This window comes from Camelus bactrianus, chromosome X (genome assembly GCF_048773025.1).
Source record: "Camelus bactrianus isolate YW-2024 breed Bactrian camel chromosome X, ASM4877302v1, whole genome shotgun sequence".
In the NCBI taxonomy this organism is placed as follows: Eukaryota; Metazoa; Chordata; class Mammalia; order Artiodactyla; family Camelidae; genus Camelus; species Camelus bactrianus.
This window is the reverse complement of record NC_133575.1, coordinates 115609155-115629738: the sequence shown is the minus strand read 5'-3', so window position 1 is coordinate 115629738 and position 20584 is coordinate 115609155. Positions and strand designations below refer to the sequence as shown.

The 20584-nt window shown below is 35.0% G+C and overlaps 1 protein-coding gene across 1 annotated transcript in view; it reads left to right on the top strand.

Annotated features, from left to right (window-relative positions):
• Window positions 1-20584, top strand: part of GABRA3 (gamma-aminobutyric acid type A receptor subunit alpha3) — a 237812-nt gene that overhangs the window by 184034 nt on the left and 33194 nt on the right. The window contains exons 6-7 of the mRNA XM_010956353.3: window positions 5766-5848; window positions 17149-17292. Of these exons, the coding sequence (XP_010954655.1) occupies window positions 5766-5848; window positions 17149-17292 (227 nt within the window). The remainder of the gene's footprint in view (window positions 1-5765; window positions 5849-17148; window positions 17293-20584) is intronic.

The window sequence follows — 20584 nt, the reverse complement described above, 5'->3', positions numbered from 1 at the left end:
TTAAACTTACATAATTATCAAAGGAATAATGCCAACCACAAAATAAGAATTAACTCAAAAAGATACATACACCCTGCTATTAATAGCAACATTGTTTATAATTGCCAAGATATAGAAGCATCCTAAGTGCACATCAATAGTTCAATAGACAATGAAGATGCAGTATATATATATATATATATATATATATATATATATGGAATGGAATACAACTCACCCATAAGAAAGAAGGGTATTTTGCCATTTGCAGCCCTTCATTCACTTCTTTTTTTCACTTCAAAAACCAGAACCTTATAACTGTCAGAGACATTTCCATTACATCAAAAACAACAAAATACCTAGAAATAAACTTAACCAAGGAGGTTACCTATACTCTGAAAACCGAAATGACACAAAAAAATGGAAAGATTTCTTGTGCTCTTGGATTGGAAGAATCAACACCATCAAAATGGCCACAGTACCCAAAGCAATCCACAGATCCAACGCAACCCCCAGCAAAATACTCACAACGTTCCTCACAGAACTAGAACAGACAATTCCAAAATTTATAAGGAACCACAAAAGACCCCAAACAGCCAAAGCAATCTTTTGTAGGTCTTTTTTTTTTTTTCCCACTTTCTTCTTTTTGTTCTCTTTTCTTATGGTTTGATGACTAGAGAAGGTCCTCTAATGTTTGTTGTAAAGCTGGTTTGGTGGTGCTGAAATCTTTTAGCTTTTGTTTATCTGTGAAGATTTTGAGTTCTCCATCAAGGCTGAATGAGAGCCTTGCTGGACAGAGTGTTCTTGGTTGTAAGTTTCCCCCTTGCATCACTTTAAATATATCGCGTCACTCCCCTCTGGCCTGTAGAGTTTCTGCTGAAAAAATCGGCTGATAACCTTACGGGAGTTCCCCTGTATGTTATTCATTGCTTTTCTCTTGCTAGTTTTAATATTTTCTCCTTATCCTTAATTGTTGTCAGTTTGATGACTATGTGCCTTGGTGTGTTCCTCTTTGGGTTGATTCTGTGTGGTACTCTCTGTGCTTCCAGGACTTGGGTGACTGTTTCCTTTCCCAAGGTGGGGAAGTTTTCTGTTATTATCTCTCCAAAGATTTTCTCAGGTCCCTTCTCTCTCTCTTCTCTTTCTCGGACCCTATAATGCGATTATTAGAGCACTTCACATCGTCCCAGAGTTCTGTTAAATTATCCTCATTCCTTTTTATTCTTTTTTCTGTTTTCTGTTCTGAAGTAGTGATTTCCACTAATCTGTCTTTTAGCTCACTGATCCGTTCTTCTGCCTCATTTCGTCTATTCTTGGTTCCTTCTAGTGTGTTATTCATTTCAGTGATTTTATTCTTGAACTCTGTTTGGGTATTCTGTATATTTTCCACCTCTTTGCTAAAAACTTCGCTCTGTGCATCTACCCTCCTCTTGAGTTCTCTGAACATCTTGGCCATCATTACTTTAAACTCTTTCTCAGATGGATTGCCTATCTCCTCATCACTTATTTCTTCCTCTGGGATTTTATCTTGCGCCTCGGCCTGGGAGATATTCCTCTGCCGCTTCATATCTTCTGTCTCTCTATGTGTTTGTGGACTCCTTCCACAGGCTTTGGGATTGTTGTTTTTTTTTTTTTTTTCTTATTTCTAGTATCTGGCCGTGGTGGATGAGGCTGGACTAGAGGCTCATGCAGGTTTCCTGGCAGGAGGGGCCAGTGCCTGCCCACTGCTGGGTGGAGCTTGGTCCTGGACCTCTGGTGGGTAGGATACACACTTTAGATTCAGAGATAAAACTAGATTAAAAGTAAAAAGATGGAAAAAGTTAAATCATGCAAACAGCAACCACAAGAAAGCTGGAGTTGCTTGCCTAAATTTTTAAACAGCTTTTTTGAGATATGATTCACAAATCATATAATTCACCCTTTTAAAGTGTACAACTAAATGGTTTTTAATATATTCACAGTTGTGCAGCCATCAGCAATATCTAACTTCAGAACCTTTCAGTCACTCCGATAAGGAAACTCCCTCACCCCTTACTTTCCTTCTTGCACTGGTTAAAATCTGGACAATTTTAAAGTTAAAATCTGCTGAATAAGAGAGAGTGGACATCCTTGTCTTGTTCATGACCTTAGGGGGAAAAATCTTTCATTATCAAGTATGATGCTAGATGTGGATTTTCTTTTTTATAAATAACCTTTATCATTTGAGAATGTTCCCTTCTATTCCTATGTTTTTTAGAGTTTTGGATCATGAATGATACTGGATTTCATCTCTCTGCTTTTGCCCTTACCCTCCTTCAACTTATTGTGCATACAGCTGCCAGAATAATCAGAAAATGTTAGTCAAATCAAGTCACCATTCTACTCAAAATCATGTAATACCTCTATATTTCATTTAGAGTGAAAGCCAAAATATCCATGAAGGCCTTACACTATCTAGCCCATTCCCCACAATTTCCTCTTTGAAGTCATCTTCTATTAATCTTCCCCTTTGGTCTCTTCACTACAGCCATAGTGACCTAGTTGCTATTTTTTAACATATTGGACATACTTCTAACTCAGGACCTTTGCATTTGCTACTCCCTCTACTTTGAATGTTCTTTCTCCGGGTGTTCATAAGGCTCACTCTCATTATCTTCAGGTCATTGCTTAAATGTCACCTACCCAGTAAGATATTCCCTGAACATCCTATTGAAAATTGCAATCCCTCCCCAATACTTTCTGCAAAACAGTGAAATGAAGGCAATGAAGGTGTGTGTATGTGTGTGCATGTGCACAGGGATGAAAAGGGCCTCCTTCCCATCTGTATTTCTACCTGTATCTTTCATTACCTTTTACTTCCTGTCTGGTCTTTGCATAAGAATCAAAAAAGTCAATACCTGGCTGGGACTGAAGCCCTATGATCTGATTGTCACATCTGGAGGGGTCTCTGACCTTTTTTGAAAAGTCAACTGAAGACTACATGCTGCACAATAGATCTCTATGACTCATTCATCTTGTATAACCAAATCTTAGCACCCTTTCACTAATAACTTCCCATCCACTCCAGCTCCTGGCAACCACTATTCTATTCTCTGCTTCTATGAGTGTGAGTATTTGAGAGTCCACATATAAGTGAGATCATACAGTATTTGTCTTTCTCTGGCTTTTTCACTTAGCATAATGTCCTCCAGGTTCATTGATGTTGTTGCAAATGGCAGGATTTCCTTCTTTTTTAAGGTTGAATAATATTCCATTGTACATATACACATTTTCTTATCCATTCATCTGTTGATAGATATGTTGGTTGCTTCCATTTCTTGGCTATTGTGAATGACTTTGCAATAAACATGGGAGTGTAGGTATCTCCTTGAGGTACTGATTTCAATTCCTTTGAATATATATACTGAGATGTGCGATTGCCAGATCTATGGTAGTTCTACTTTTAAGTTTTGAGGAGCCTTCATACTATTTTCTATAGGGATTACACCAGTTTACATTCTCACCAGCAGTGCACAAGGGTTCCCTTTTCTCCATATCCTCACCAACACTTATCTCTAATCTTTTTGATAATAGTTACCCTAATAGGTGTGAGGTTATATTCATTGTGGTTTTGATCTGCATTTCCCTGATGAGTAGTGATGCTGAGCACCTTTTCATATAGTGTGCCCATTTGTATATCTTCTTTGGAGTAATGTCTATTCAGGTCCTTTGCCAATTAACAATACTGTATTGAATACTTAAAATTTGCTAACTGAGCAGATCTTATGTTAAGTGTTTTTGTCACTAAAAATAATAATAATAAAACAATAATAATAAAAGAGGGTGAGAGGAAACTTTTGAAGAGGATATGTTTAATGGCATAGATTGTTGTAATGAGTATATTAGCCTGAGTGTAGTCAGAATGCTTTCTGCTGCATAAAAAAAATTAAGGGGGTCTTTAAAGTTGTAGCAAGGTGGAGGGAAGGCAAGAAGGGAAGACAGAATGACACAGGAGTTCAGAGAGCATTAGGATGTGTTTAAGAACCAATGAAAGGTGCACACATAATTTGGCTTGTGAAGTACCCCACTCCCACCAACATCTGCTTTCTCATCACTGCTTTGTGCTTAGGTGGGATGGGCAAGAATTGGATGGGAAGGAATATAGGAAAGTTGTTATAAATCAGCTCTGTTTCTAATCAGAAATCAGTACCTTTTGCATCTTGCTTTGATAATATGTTTGCTGTGATTTTATTTGCTGTATCCCCAGGACTGCTGGGTAGACATAACTTCCCCTTGGCATTACTCATAAGAGGAAGTATTTTGGAATACTAATATAAGTGGAGAGAAGGAACATAATTTTCTTTATTAAACCCTCATGAAATCTTTTAAGTATCCAACACAAGGAGCAGGTTTCTTAGTGAAAGACATTTATCTTGTATTAGATTCTTTGAGTCATGAACCCCCCTATTTATACCTTAGAATAAATGGTAGCTTAGTAGGATATTGCAGACTGATCTGAGAATTAAGCTTTTTGTCCAAGACTCGTGGGAAGTTTAGTAAATATCCAAGGGATTAGTTAGAGCTGGAAGGACACTTGCCATCTAGTTCCAACCTCTTACTATTTAGATAAGGAAACTAAAAATAAGAGTTGGGTAAATATTTGCTAAAGGACACACACTTGGTTTCTGCCTTCCAGCCTAGGGTTTTTGCTAATAAACACCTAAGCATGTTCACTTTAGTCAGCCTGCTTTGAGCAATATCTACTACTGGTACTCTGATCACATTTATCAGGTTTAACATTTAGCCAGGATTGGAGATGCTTGCCAGTTGGACACCCAGAACTCCAAGAACATGGAAGGGATTGAATCTAGTATAATCAGGAGGTATACAGGTTAGCTAGAAATAGCTCATCAAAGTTAGGTGCCAAAGAATTCTGAATTTTTGCTGTGTGAGTCCCATTTCCACATAACAAGTTACTTTCCAGGCAAGGGAAAGTTGAGGCTCAAAAAATTTGAAGAAAATCAAGGGGGAAACCTTGGAATAGATTATTTAGACAGACTAATACAAGAGAATGAGTGTGTGGGCATGGCAAGTCATACCCCATCCAGGTTTCTACTGAGGAACCATGAACAGTCTCTCCTACATCTTGTCCCTACTAAGAGAGCGTGAGCTCTTCAGACTGACCTCTGAGGTTATGTCTGCCATAAACTTTGTAATTATTTTCTGGCCATCTGCTCTCTCTCTCTGCGTGTGTGTGTGTGTGTGTGTGTGTGTGTGTGTGTGTGTGTGTGTGTAAGTCTATGTATGTGTTCTCCAAGAGCCATCTCCCTCAACAAAGCTATAGCAGTTGCTGTAAGCAGCAAAGCCATCTTTTGTGCCTGTTTATTATCAGGTTAAAGATATTCTTTCTACACATCTCTCCTCTTCAGTGCAGTCTTTAAATTGGTTAACTCACATGATAGCCTGCTGAAGAGAATTACTGGAGAAATAATTAAATGGCTATCAGGAGCAAATGAGTCAGGACCTGGTGTTCTCAGACTTCTTTAGTGGGAAGGGAGCTAAGGGAGCTCAGCTAGGGCAGATAAATGATATTTATTTTCCTAAAGGTGGTAAGGTAGGATTCATATATGATCTAAAAATCTGAATGCTGAATGCTGCTTTGAGAGACCATCTAATTCACTTAATCCATCCCTTCTGTTCATAAAGATTTGGATCTTAATGAACCTAAACACACAAAACCCTGTTATTCTTGCTGGTGAACAGGAACTCAGCTCCATGTTTAATATCATTCATTTTAGGTTAATTTCATGTTCTGGTCTTTCTTTTAGGTTAACAATTCATGCTGAGTGCCCCATGCATTTGGAAGATTTTCCTATGGATGTGCATGCCTGTCCACTGAAGTTTGGAAGCTGTATGTATTTTCTCACTTTCTGTTTGCCTAATCTTCTTCCAGATGAAATGAAATATTTCCTATTCTGTCCCCTGGTAGTTTATAAAGCTGAGGCCTTTAATCCAGGCTGGTATGGGAGTGGGGAAGGGGAGTGGGTTGGGGTAGTACTAACTGATCAGAAGGAGGAGACTTAGCTTTTAATAGAATTTTCTTTCCAGACGACAAACCTTATTTCATCATCTTAGACTAATTTCTCTGTCATTAGATTGAAATATTAACATCTGTTTCCTCAATTGTCCAGAAGACAAACTAAGACAGAGGTAATACAGAGTACAGTAGCAGCTTCCTAAAGGCAAGATCCCTCAAAAATAATGTGTTTGTATTTTTGAAATGCCTATTCTACCTGCCTCCTCACATAGTTCTATCTAATTCTCTACAGTAAGCTGTAGGCAGGAAGAGACTCTGGCGATTTTCTCATTTTTAGATAATATTGCCTTTGCCAGTAGCTGTAAATCTGGCAGAGAAGTGAGTATATACATAGCCCATTTTCAAATGAATTAGAAAAATCAAAATTGAATAAAATTTGAGTGAGTTTCTGACCAAGAATTTCAGAATAAGTTTCATTTGGGAGTCATCAGAGCAATAGATCAAAGTCTGTATTGATCATGTCTAAATTAGACTTAGCTCTGTACTTTGAAGTAGAAAGTACATTTGAAAACACCCAGATAATTATGTGTGACATATTTTTTCAATTATTGTCAAATATTTACAGATTGGCTCCCGTGTGCCAGGCTTTATTCTAGGAGCTTGGAATGCATCCATGAATAAAACAAATACACTGCCCTTGTGGAGCTTACACTAGAGAGGAGAGTGATGGCAAAAGAGAAAATAAACATTAGATTAAAAAGTATAAAGTACATTGTAAAATGAGAAGCACCATGAGAAGACATAAAAATACTGCAGAATAAGGGGTGGGTGGTCATGTTTAGGTGGAGGATAGGTGTTGCCACTGAAATTTAAAATACAGTAATCAGCATAGGCTTCTCTGAAAAAGTGACATTTGAGAAGAAATTTTAAGAATTTTACTAAGATTTAACAAGGCAGATATTTGAGGAAATTGTGTTACAGGTAGAGGAAATAGCCAGGGACAAGACCCTGAGTCAGAAAAGTATCTGGCTTGTTCAAGGAATATCAAAGTACCAGTATGGCTGAACAGAACAAATAAGGAAGAAACACTAGAAGAGGATGAGATCAAAGAGGGGCCCAGGTCATCTAGAGTCTTGAAGGACAAAGGGCTTTGAATTTTATTCTGAGGGAAAATGGGGAGTGATTAGAATATTATGCACAAAATATATTATCTGATTTATGTTTTTAAAGAATCATAATGGCTACTCTGTTAATAATATAAGTATGAGAAAGATAGAAACAGGGAGTCCAGTTAAGAGGTTATTGCAATATTTCAAATGAGAGATGATAATGGCTCAGATCAGAGTGATAGTGGCATAAGTGGTGAGAAAAATCTTGATTCTGGGTATATTGTGAAGGATGTTCCCCAAGGATCTTCCAATGAATTAGAGGTGGAACATTAGAAAAAAGACGGAACTCAAGTGTGATTTGTAGATTTCTGTCCTAATGGATTTACTATCAAATTAGATGAATATTACTTCCATTCAGGGTAGAATAGAGTTGTTTGTGGATGAACAATGCTCCATTCATGAACAATTAGGAAACCTAGAACTGTAGAACAACAGGATTGAAGAGACTAAAATTCTGGAGAAAGGATAGAACCTCTCATAGATGAATTTGTGACCTGTAGCTTCTTCACTTTTGGTGGGCATAGGGCCACTGCTGGATGATAGGGAAAAAAAGTAATAGTTTTTATGGTCACACAGAGCTAAAGTGTTCAAAATAGAGATCTAAAAGATTTCAACCTCTTGACTGATACCCCTCTCAATACAATTGCTGAACTTTGAATTTGCACAAAGTATAAAGCTAAAAACTAATATGAAAAAAACCTTGAAAAGTAGAGCTGGCTTTCCTGTAGTCTCCCAATGCTATAAAAAAAAAAAAAAAAAAAAAAAACAAGAAGACATGCTAGCTATCAGTTTAAAACCCAGGAGAAGATATTTCCTGGTTACAAGGGAACAGCAGAGACAGACCAGGTTTAACCAAACTATAACATAGCTCAGTGTTTTACATAATTAAGGTGATAATTCTTCCACACTATCTGCCTTGCAAAGGGAAAAAATGAAGCCTCTATGGTGGAAGTCAACATCATCTGAAAACTCTACATTTTTATTATACAATGTCTGGAATGCAATAAAAAAAATCACTAGGTATACCAATAGGCAGGATCATATGACCTAAGCCAAGATCCAAAGCTAAAAGCTAAAATATGAGAATAGACATACAGGTGATTCCGATATTAGAGTTTGTAGATAAGGATTTAAAAATTATGTTCAAGAAATTGTTAATATGTTCAAGAAAAAAGAGGGAAAGATGAATAAAATAGATAAAAGAGAATTTCAACAGAAAGTTGGACTATGTAAAGAAGAATAAATTAGTTATGGAAAAGTACAATATACAAAATTCATAACTGAATGGGTGGATTTAATCAGTAAAAGACAGGATTAGAGATCTTAAAAATGGGTAAATAGAAAATGGCAAAACTGAAGTATAGGGAGACAAAAATACATAAAAGAGTAAAGAAACACATAGGACACAGTAAAATATATTGTGATATGAAATTTTGTAGAAGAAAAACAGGAAGAGAAAGGAGCAAAAACAATAATTAAGTGGATAAAAGCTAATCATCTTTAAAACTAATGAAAGTTATCAATCCAAAGTTTCAAGAAGTTGGTAAACACCAAGCAGGACAAATACAAAGAAAACAACACTGATTCTTAAGTTTATATAGAAATATAAAAGTGCCAAAAATGGCTAAGACATCTTGAAGAAGAAAAATGAAGCTGGAGAGTTTACAATAAAATCAAATCCAATACGAGATATCAAGACCTATTTTAAAGTTTTAAAGCTTTGGTATATTTTAAAGTGATAGGTATTATTGTTGCAAAGATAGAAAAATAGACTAATGGAACAACAGAAAGTACACAAACACACATGTGCGCACACACACACACACACAGAAAGAGAGATTTATCTCTCTCACACACAAAACTAAATTCCAGATTGATTACTAATCTAAATTTGAAATGTGAAATATAAAACAATAAAGCTTTTAGAGAAAAACAAAGAAGAATATTTGTATGATATTGGAAGGGATAGAGATTACTTAAATAGGACATAGAATAGCGCTAACCACAAAGGTAAAAGAGGATAACTTGGAATATGTTAAAAACTAAGAAATTCTCCTTATCAAAAGAATGATGAAAAGGCAAGCCACAGGGTGGGAAAATATTTGCATTGCATATACATGACAAATGACTCAAATCCATAGTTATTAATATCCCCTACATGTCTGTAAGTAGTAGTCAGAAACCTCATTAGAAAAAAAAAAAAGACAAAGTATTGAACAGTCACCTTATAAAACAAGGTTTCCCAATCACACACACACACATAAAGTGATCAGTTACATTAGTCAGCAGGGAAATGCAAATTAAAATCCAGAGAATATCATTCCACACCCACTAGAATGATTAAAGTGAAAAAGACAAATACCAAATGTTGGTGAGGATGTGGAGCACAATTGCACACTCATGCACTGCTGATAGAAATGTAAATTTGTACAAAGGTTTTGGGAAATTGCTTGGTGGGTGGTATCTACTATTGCTGAACATAACACATATCATACAGTCTAGTATCTCTAGTACTGAGTATATTTCCAAACATAAATCAGTATTTATGTCTATCAAATGGCATATAAAGAATGTTCAGATTTGCATTTCTCTGATAATTAGTGATATTGAGCATTTTTTCATGTGCTTTTTGATCATTTGTATGTCTTCCTTGGAGAATTGCTTGTTTAGGTCTTCTGCCCATTTTTGGATTGGGTTGTTTATTTTTTTCTTATTGAGTGGAAGGTGGGAAGGGATAGACTGGGATTTCAAAATTGTAGAATAGATAAACAAGATTACACTGTATAGCACAGGGAAATATACACAAAATGTTATGATAACTCAGAGAGAAAAAATTTGACAATGAGTGTGTATATGTCCATGAATGACTGAAAAATTGTGCTGAACACTGGAATTTGACACAACATTGTAAAATGATTATAAATCAATAAAAAATGTTAAAAAAAAAGAATGTTCACAGCAGAGCTAATTTTAGTAGACTCAAAACTGACCTAATGTCCATCAAAGTGGATTAAAAATCTGTGACATATTCATAGAATGGAATATTATAGAACAATGACAGGTATATTATACTCAACAACTCAATCTAGATGAAGTCACAGATTTAGTGCTGAGCAAAAGCCAGACACATACATGTACATACTGCATGATTCCATTTATATCATATACAAAAAAGGTAACAATAATCTATGGTGTTAGAAGTCTTTAACATTTTATGTCATTGCTGTTGGTAGCATTTCCAAATTCCTAACATATTAAACTATGGAAATCAGGAATAACAGTTGGAATTCCCAGGAATTTTATAAATTAAATGTTATTCATAAAATACTTCAAATCTCCATGCTCTTTACCCATTATTATGGATATCCAACTTTTTTAATAAATAAGAAATAACAAGTTTAGAAGTATTAGCAAATGCCAGTAACACTACTATAGAAGATACTCAAGCACTGGAAAGACACCAGCAAATCTTATTGGTTGGTATTTGAATAAAAACATCTGGCTCTCTTAGCAAGGTAAACAGAATTACACAAAATCAAATGTCAAAATTGCCAGTTTAAAGGTTTATTTTGCTTTTCAGACTCGTTATATCTTGAAAGGACTCTCAGAGGGTTTGTATGTTGTATACTATGCATATAGACTTAATATATAATTTGCAAGAATGACTCGCCATTAGCAGCTTACAGGGCTACAAACATACACTTATAATAAGGAAAATCAACTGATCAGATCAACATGTACTCCTATGGTGATACTTTGAATTTCAACACTTTTGACTCAATGTAACAGCATTTCCTGTTCTTGCTTTTGACTTGACATTAGTAGATTTCTTTAAGTCAGTAATGTTTTATGTCTATTGTTAAGCTTTAATTCTTATAGAATTATAATACCTTTTCCATTTTGCTGATTTCTCAACTATTTTTCTTAGTATTTAATATTCATAAAAATATAAATTTCCCAGTAAATGCCAGGAAAGAATTTCCATATAGAAAATATAGTCAGGATAGTGGTTATCCCCACGTTGGTGGGGTTCTGCTCGATAAGGGACACAACTAGTGCTTCTGGGTGCTGATTATATGGAATGTAAGTCTGGTGTTCAGAAAAGATATCTCAATTGGAGATTTAATTCAGATGTCATCATATGGGTGGTATTTAAAGCCATAAGACTGGAGGAGATCACTAAGAAAATGACTGCAGGTAGTAAGAATATCAAGGACTATTTCTTGGGTCACTATAGCATTCAGAAGCTAAATAAAGAGAAGAGAATAATTCAGTAAATATGAAGGAGAGGACAAGTGAAGTATGAGGAAACTTAAGGGAATATATTGTCCTGGAAGCCAAATAAAGTACATTAAGAAGGAGAGAATGATTTAAATTCTTAAATTCTTAAGTGGGCAGTTAAAATTAACCTTAAAGAATCTCTTATAAGGAAGCAATTTTGGAATGGTGAAGTGGGAGCTTCTGAAAATCTACTCTTCCATAAAAGCGATGAGAACATTTTCAAAACTTGTCAGAATGAACTTTCTCCAAACTCTAACCAAAGATTCACAACAATCTAAGGAGTGTTATTCAAGAAAAATGGCTGATTCTCAGGAAGACCAGAGAGCCCTGTTCCCATCCTCTTCACCCTGACTCTGTAGAAGCCTTGAAGATTTTGTAATGATAAAAGAGTCAATCCATCAGGAAGATATAACAATTATAAAGATATATGCACCCCATAGAACCCCAAAATATATGGAACAAAACTGACAAGAATTGAAAGGAGAAATAGACAATTCAATAATAAAAGCTGAATATTTCAATATTCCACTTCGAATAGAACAACCAGACAAAACGTCAGCATAGAAATAGAAGACTTGAACAACACTGCAAACCAACTAGATCTAAGAAATATTTATGCTACACTCTATCAAACAACATCAGAACATACATTATTCTCAAGTGCACATGGAACATTTTCTGGGGTAGACTACATGTTAGGCCATAAAACACAACAGAATCAGTTTAAAAGCATTGAAACCATACAAAGTGTGTTATCTAACCTCAATTGAATGAAATTAGAAATCAATAACAGAAGGGAATTTGGGAAATTCACAAATATGTTGAAATTAACACACTCCTAAATGAGTCAAAGAAGAAATCACAAGGGAAATTAGAAAATATTTTGAAATTAATGAAAATTATGCATCATGTAAAAATAACTTAGAGCAGTGTTCAGAGGGAAATTTATAACTGTATTAGAAAGAAGATCTAAAACCAATCACCTGGCCTTCTACTTTAAGGAACTAGAAAGAGCAAATTAAACCCAAAACAAGCAGAAGGAAGAAAATAATAGATATTAGAGTGAAATTAAATGAAAAAGAAAATAGAAAAAAAAAGAAAATCAAATAATCTAAAAGTTCATTCTTTGAAAAGATCGACAAAACTGATAAATCTTTAGCTAGATTGACCAATGTTGGGGGTGGCACAAAACACACACATACACACACACATACATAAAGCAAGAGAATAATCAAATTACTAAAGACAGAACATCACTAAAGACCTTATAGAAGTAGATAGGATTATACAGGAATACTATGAGCAGGAAATAATATGTTAAAAAATTAGATAGTCTAGATGAAATGAAAAAATTACTAGTAACACACAAAATACTGAAAGTGACTGAGGAAAAAATAGAATTTTTTTATTTGTCTTATAACATGAGACTTAATTCATAATTTTGTAACATCCCACAAAGAAAAACCCCCACCCAGATGGTTTCACCACTGAATTTTACCAAACATTTAAAGAAGAATAAATACTAAGTATTTACAAAGTTTTGCAAAACATAGAAGAGTAGATAAAATTTAGTCAGATCAGTATTACTATGACACCAAAACCAAAGATCTGTCGACAGTTTCCTTTGCTGTACAAAAGCTTTTAAAAGTTTGATTGGGTCCCATTTGTTTATTTTTGCTTTTATTTCCTTTGCTTAAAGAGACGACCCAAAAATACACTGCTAAGACTTATGTGAAAGAGTGTTCTGCCTATGCTTTTTTCCTAGGAGTTTTATGGTTTTTGGTCATACATTTAGGACTTTAATCCATTTTGAGGTTTTTTTTGTAGATGGTATGAGAAAATGTTCTAATTTCATTCTTTACACGTAGCTGTCCAGTTTTTGCAGCACCACTTATTGAAGAGACTGTCTTTTCCCCATTATGTAGATGTTTATGTGGCAGAATTAAGAGCTCCCACTTGAATTAAGAGGAAAGTGACATAGTTCTTATACCCACAACTATAAATTTTTTTAAATAAGTAAAAAAATAGACTGAGAGGACTGTGTTTCAAAAAAGATGGAAAGTTTGCATTTCCTAATAAAAATTAAGAATTTCTACACCATTACTATGCATACAAAGTATACCTTTGTTGAAAAAATAAAACTTCAGATATCAGTGTTATACAACTCATTATATATAAAGAACTATAATTGATATATTAAAAAGATGTATAATTAAAATCTTAATTAAAAAAACAGATTGAAAGTTCAACAGGTTTTGTGTTTGAATGTATACACTAAGTGTTGCTGCTGGGAAACACAGTTAAGTATTAAGCAACAAACCTTTGCAGGCATCAAGATATTTTATACATATCAAATTGATTGAAATGTCTTTAATTGCAGCAGGAATTATACATTGAACCAGAATTATTTTTGCCAGTGAGTTGAAGAAATGACTGAGACCATATATAGGACATATGTGGAAAAGTTAAATTTCTTGTGGCATCTTATTTTGTCTCTTATGAGACCACAGGTATTAAAAAAAAGTTATGTGTATGTTTTCATAATTTCAATGAGAATTTTGATGTGAATGAAGTACTTTTTGACTTGCTGCCCATTATAAGCATATGAGGAAATGATTTACTTGAATATATTGAAAAATGTCCTAAAAAGTTTAACATAAGCAGATCACAATTAATACATGTAAGTGTTAATGTCAGATTGTTATGAAATATATAACCAACATTGCAAAGTTTTGCAGGGATAAAGAATTTATGTTTGTTCATTGGGAGATTCACTAGCAATTATTTACAGTAAAACTTTTAGAGCATATTATGGACATAATAGCTGCCACCATGAGCTGGAGACCCCCATTGACTTGAACAACAAACATCTCAAAACTTGAATGAAAAGAGTGAACAGTATGGTTGTCAGCTTCCTTTTATTATGCATTTAGATGTCTGAGTTAGAGCAAGGTATTTACTCCGAATATAAAACCCACTATGCAAAGAGTTAATCTGTGTCTGGAAAGAAAGCAACTCTCTTCCTTTAAAATACTAAAACTAAATAACCTCACCCCTCATTCCCTTACAATTTCCCTTACCTACACCCCTGTTAAAACTAATCTGTACTACTACAATGAGTTATCACCTCACACCAGTCAGAATGGCCATCATTCAAAAGTCCACAAATGACAAATGCTGGAGAGGCTGTGGAGAAAAGGGAATCCTTCTACACTGTTGGTGGGAATGCAGTTTGGTGCAGCCACTGTGGAAAACAGTATGGAGATTCCTCAAAATACTAGGAATAGACTTAATATATGATTCAGTAATCCCATTCCTTGGCATATATCCAGAAGGAACCCTACTTCAAAAAGACACCTGCACCCCAATGTTCATAGCAGCACTATGTACAATAGCCAAGAGATGGAAACAGCCTAAATGCCGATCAACGGATGACTGGATAAAGAATATGTGGTATATATTTATACAATGGAATACTTTTCAGCCATAAAAACTGACAACATAATGCCATTTGCAGCAACATGGATGCTCCTGGAGAATGTCATTCTAAGTGAAGTAAGCCAGAAAGAGAAAGAAAAATACCATATGCAATCACTCATATGGAATCTAAAAAAAAAAAACCACAAACAAAGCATAAATACAAAGCAGAAACAGACTCACAGACATAGAATACAAATTTGTGGTTGCCAAGGGGGTTGGGGGTGGGAAGGGATAGACTGGGATTTCAAAATTGTAGAATAGATAAACAAGACTATACTGTATAGCACAGGGAAATATACACAAGATCTTACAGTAGCTCATGGAGAAAAAAATGTGACAATGAGTATATGTATGTTCATGTATAACTGAAAAATTGTGCTCTACACTGGAATTTGATACAACATTGTAAAATGATTCTAAATCAATAAAAATGTTAAAAAAATGAAAAATAGGTTTTAGTGAGAATTTGGAGAAACTGTAACCTTTGTGCATTGCTGTTGGGAATGTAAAATTTTACAGCCACCATGGAAAACAGATTGGTCTTTCTGCAAAAAAGTACACCTAGAATTATCATGTGATCCAGTAATTCTAATACTAGGTATGTATACTAAAAAAACTGAAAGCAGAGAGTCAAAAGAATACTTGTACATCAAATTTCATAGCAACATTATTCACAATAGTCAAAGTTGGAAACCTTCCAAATGTTCACCAACAAATTAACAAATAAACAAAATGTAATATATATATGTGTGTGTGTGTGTGTGTGTGTATTTTTCAGCCATAAAAATAAAGAAGTTTTTATATATGCTACAACATGGATGAACCTTGGAAACATTATGCTAAATGAAATAAGCCATACACAAAAGTACAAATATTGTATGATTCTAATTACATGAGGTACCTTAAAATAGACAAATTCATGTGGTCACAAAGATTAATAGAAAATATCAGAGGCTGGGGGAGTGAGGAATGGAGGGTTATTGTTTAATGGGTTCAGAGTTTCATTTTGAGATGATGAAGTTCTGGAAATGAATATTGGTGATTGTTGCACAACATTGTGAATGTACTTAATGCAACTGAATTGTACATTTATAATAAATGGCTAAAATGGGATAGTTTATGTTATATGTATTTTAACACAATGAAAACAATTACAGCACCTTTTATAATAACATTAATCAAAATAAAATATACAGGGATAAATTAAAAAAAAAGAAAAATACCATATGAGATCGCTCATATGTGGAATTAAAAAAAAAAGAACATAAACACAAAAACGAAACAGACTCATAGACATAGAATACAAACTTGTGATTGCCAAGGGGGTTGGGGATGGGAAGAGACAGACTGGGATTTCAAAATGTAGACTAGATAAACAAGATTATACTGTATAGCACAGGGAAATATATATAAGATCTTGTGGTAATTCACAACAAAAAATATGTGACAATGAATATATGTGTTCATGTATAACTGAAAAACTGTGCTCTACACTGGAATTTGACACAACATTGTAAAATGACTATAACTCAATAAAAAATGTTAAATTTTTTTTAAAAAACTAGTTTGAAAAAAAATAAAACAACAACAACAAAAACAAAACAAAATAAAACAAAACTAATCTGTACTAAATTCTGTACTTGACATTGGAATTCTAAGTACAAGACCTGACATGAACATCCTGGTGCAGAAGAAATGGTGACAGGTTTCTGGTTTGCAAATCAACTTGGTAATAAGCTTAAGAATAAAATTGCAATCATTAATTATTGCTATTTTTAATTTCAAATTTTTCATTTAAAATATTCCTAGTATGATTTTTACCTTATTTTATATGCTCACCTCATAATTAATTAAAGAAAATTTCATTATATTTCTGCCAGTTTATTTTTCTTACTACTAGGCTGATTTGCACATACCTCCTGTGGGCGTTTGAATTTGTGACATCTGTACTTTACCCTCTAAGAGAAGGAAAAGTTTAACAATTTACTGGCAGTCCCGAAAACTGAGTCATTGAAGGAACAGACCACTTTGGGTTTATTTCTGTGTGCCCAGCTTAAGTTATTAGTAATTATTCATTAAGTACTTAATACATGCATGGATAAATGTACTTTGGTTGAAGACAGACCACATACCTAAAAGTCTTTTGGGATAGAGGTTAAATTTCAATCTCATGCAAGGTTAGGATCAAAGATAATCATTTTCCTTTCTCTTCAACTTTTCCTTCTTGACTTTTTTCTGCCTTAGATGCCTATACAACAGCTGAAGTGGTTTATTCTTGGACTCTTGGAAAGAACAAATCTGTGGAAGTGGCACAGGATGGCTCTAGACTGAATCAATATGACCTGCTGGGCCATGTTGTTGGGACAGAGATAATCCGGTCTAGTACAGGTATTTATTTATTTTATTTAACAATCATTTTTGCAACCTGTACCACATACCAGTCACTGTTATAAGTGCTTATAATAACTTATGATAACAAAACAGTCTTGTGGTGTAGGTACTATCATCATAAGGAAACTGAAGCACACAGATGTTTAGTAATCTGTTCCATGTCACAGTTTTGTAATGTTGGAGAAAGATCTGAACCCAGGCAGATTGGAGTCAAGGTCCATGCTTTTGACATGATTCCCTGCTGTCTCTTGGGAGGTGAGTTAGGTCAAGGGCATTAGGGCTGGACTGTGGTATAAGGGAAAGCAGAGGGAAGCCGTGATGGTTGGAGAGCTAAACTTTGCTCCTAAAGGTTTCATTAAAATATTTTCCTAACTCCACCAATACAGTGGTGGCAAGGTAATAACTCCAGGAAAGGCTAGGTACATAGCCAGGAGGTCCAGGAATGAGCCATGGGATTATTTTCTTAAGTGAATCACCCATTTCAGAAACAAGTCTATCTGGCAAACATTGCCAGGTCCTCTCAATGGCTATTCCTTGGATATTGGTAAATGCAACTTAGAGACTTCTTCTGTAGCCTTAAGTCCTGTCTGTTTGGAAACTGACCACTTGCAGGGAAGGCAAGGAGGCTAAGGAAGGAGGCATCCTGAATCCCAACTAACTTTAGGGTATTTGGCAAAATGGAGTATATCTTGGGGGCCCATATATTTTACATTTTTTACTGTGAAAGGATGGGAACTTTAAACACTCGTTCCATGAAAAAACTCTGAATCCACAATTATAATTGAAGGAGGGTACTCTTATCCTTTTATTTCATTAGTTAGACACCGCTGTTCCCTCCCCTTGTGATGTTACAGTATGTCTGTGCTCTGTTTTCCCTCCATCCTAGGACTAGGGGAGGGAACCTTAAAAATAAGCAGCACTTGAAATGGATTTAAAAGACAACAGGATTTAGGGATTTGGAATTAGATGTGGGAAAAGGCTATTCTTGATAAAAGCAATAATGAGTTTCAAAAGGTCAGAGGTTTTTGAGAACACAACTTCTTGGGGAAGGTCAGTCAGTCTGTGTGTTGGAGGGGAGAGGTCCACACCTGGCCAATTCTGCACTCCCCAAGTAGAGGGGAGGGAGCAGGACCTTCAGGTCCTGAATATGCAAAGTGTACTTTTAGTGTTCCATTGTGACCCTTTGTTTTTTGAGCAGAAGTTGCCTCCTGCTCAGAGGTGCTTCTGCTGCTGCAACTGACCTCCCACCTGAGATCAGATCCCCTCCCCTCCCACAGCAGCCTGTGGGCAAAAAGTACCCAGGCTCCCAAGGAAGGCCCTGTGCATCGCAGCATGACAAGGTGGGCCCCTAGAGACCAAGGGCATCCCAGGGATGTCCACCCCACAAAAAGGAGAGAATTCCTGGGGCTAAAGCATCCCTTCACTCTCCTCCCTTCCCCATCTCTCCTTGGCACTACTCACCTGGTATCAACTTTTGAGATCCATCATTAGCCATCCAAGCAGCCCCACTTCATTTGGTTAAACCACTGTTTATTTAGTCTATATCACATAGGCAATACATGTTCCTGATAGAAAAATTAGAAATCTAAGAGAAACAAAACATGTAAATTAAAATATTCTTTAATTCCACCACCTAGAACAAACTTTTTAGAAGAATTTGCTACATTAACTAATTATTATACATTTTGGTGTATAACTTTTAAGAAGGTTCCCTTTGCATTATTTTGGTATAAATATGTTTTCATGTAAATGGGACTATAATACTGATACTGTTTTATAAGCTGTTTTTATGTAACTTTCTATTGTAAGCATGTTTTCTTGTCACTAAATGGGCAGGATCCAAATAAAATGTACACACAAATTATTAATATATTTTATTGATATATAATCGATATATTACATTATATTAGTTTCAAATGTACAACATAATGATTTGATATTTGTATATATTGTGCAGTGATCACTTCAGTAAGTCTAGTTAACATCCATCACTATACATAGTTATAGAATTTTTTCTTGTGATGAGAACTTTTAAGATCTTCTCAGCAATTTTCGAATATGCAATACAGTATTACTAACTATAGTCACCATGCTGTACATAATGCCCTGAGGACTTATTTATTTTATGACTAGAAATTTGTATCTTCTGACTTCCTTCACCCATTTCACCTACCACCCACCTGTGGCTTCTGGCAACCACTAATCTGTTCTCTGTATCTATGAGGTTGGTTTTTTCATTTGTTTCTGTATTGTTTTGTTTTATGGATTCTACATATAAGTGAGATCATACAATATTTGTCTTTCTCTGTCTGATATTTTTTACATTTTTTATTGAGTTATAGTCATTTTACAATGTTGTGTCAAATCCCAGTGTAGAGCACAGTTTTTCAGTTATACATGAACATACATATATTCATTGTCACATTTTTTTTCACTGTGGGCTACCACAAGATCTTGTATATATATTTCCCTGTGCTATACAGTATAATCTTGTTTATCTAGTCTACATTTTGAAATCCTAGTCTATCCCTTCCCACCCCCAACCCCCTTGGCAACCACAAGTTTGTATTCTATGCCTATGAGTCTGCTTCTGTTTTGTATTTATACTTTGTTTGGGTTTTTTTAGATTCCACATATGAGCAATCTCACATGGTATTTTTCTTTCTCTTTCTGGCTTACTTCACTTAGAGTGACATTCTCCGGGGACATCCATGTTGCTGCAAATGGTGTTATGTTGTCATTTTTATGGCTGAATAGTATTCCATTGTATAAATATACCAGTTCTTCTTTATCCAGTCATCTGTCGATGGACATTTAGGCTGTTTCCATGTCTTGGCTATTGTAAATAGTGTTGCTATGAACACTGGGCTGCAGGTGTCTCTTTGAAGTAGGGTTCCTTCTGGATATATGCCCAGGAGTGGGATTACTGAATCATATGGTAAGTCTATTCCTAGTCTTTTGAGGAATCTCCATAGTGTTTTCCACAGTGGCTGCACCAAACTGCATTCCTACCAGCAGTGTAGGAGGGTTCCCTTTTCTCCACAGCCTCTCTAGCATTTGTCATTTGTGGACTTTTGAATGATGGCCATTCTGGTTTTGATCTCCTGTTATTGATTATGCACAGGTTTCAATTTTTTTTTTCTCTACTCTCCTTTTTTTTTAAGGTTTTTAAAAGATGTCTTAACTCGATTGCTATTCTGCTTCAATTTGCTCTTCTATTATTGATTATACATTGTTTTCAAAGATTTTTTCTCCCTTTTGAAATTGTTTTTATTTTATATTTTTTAAT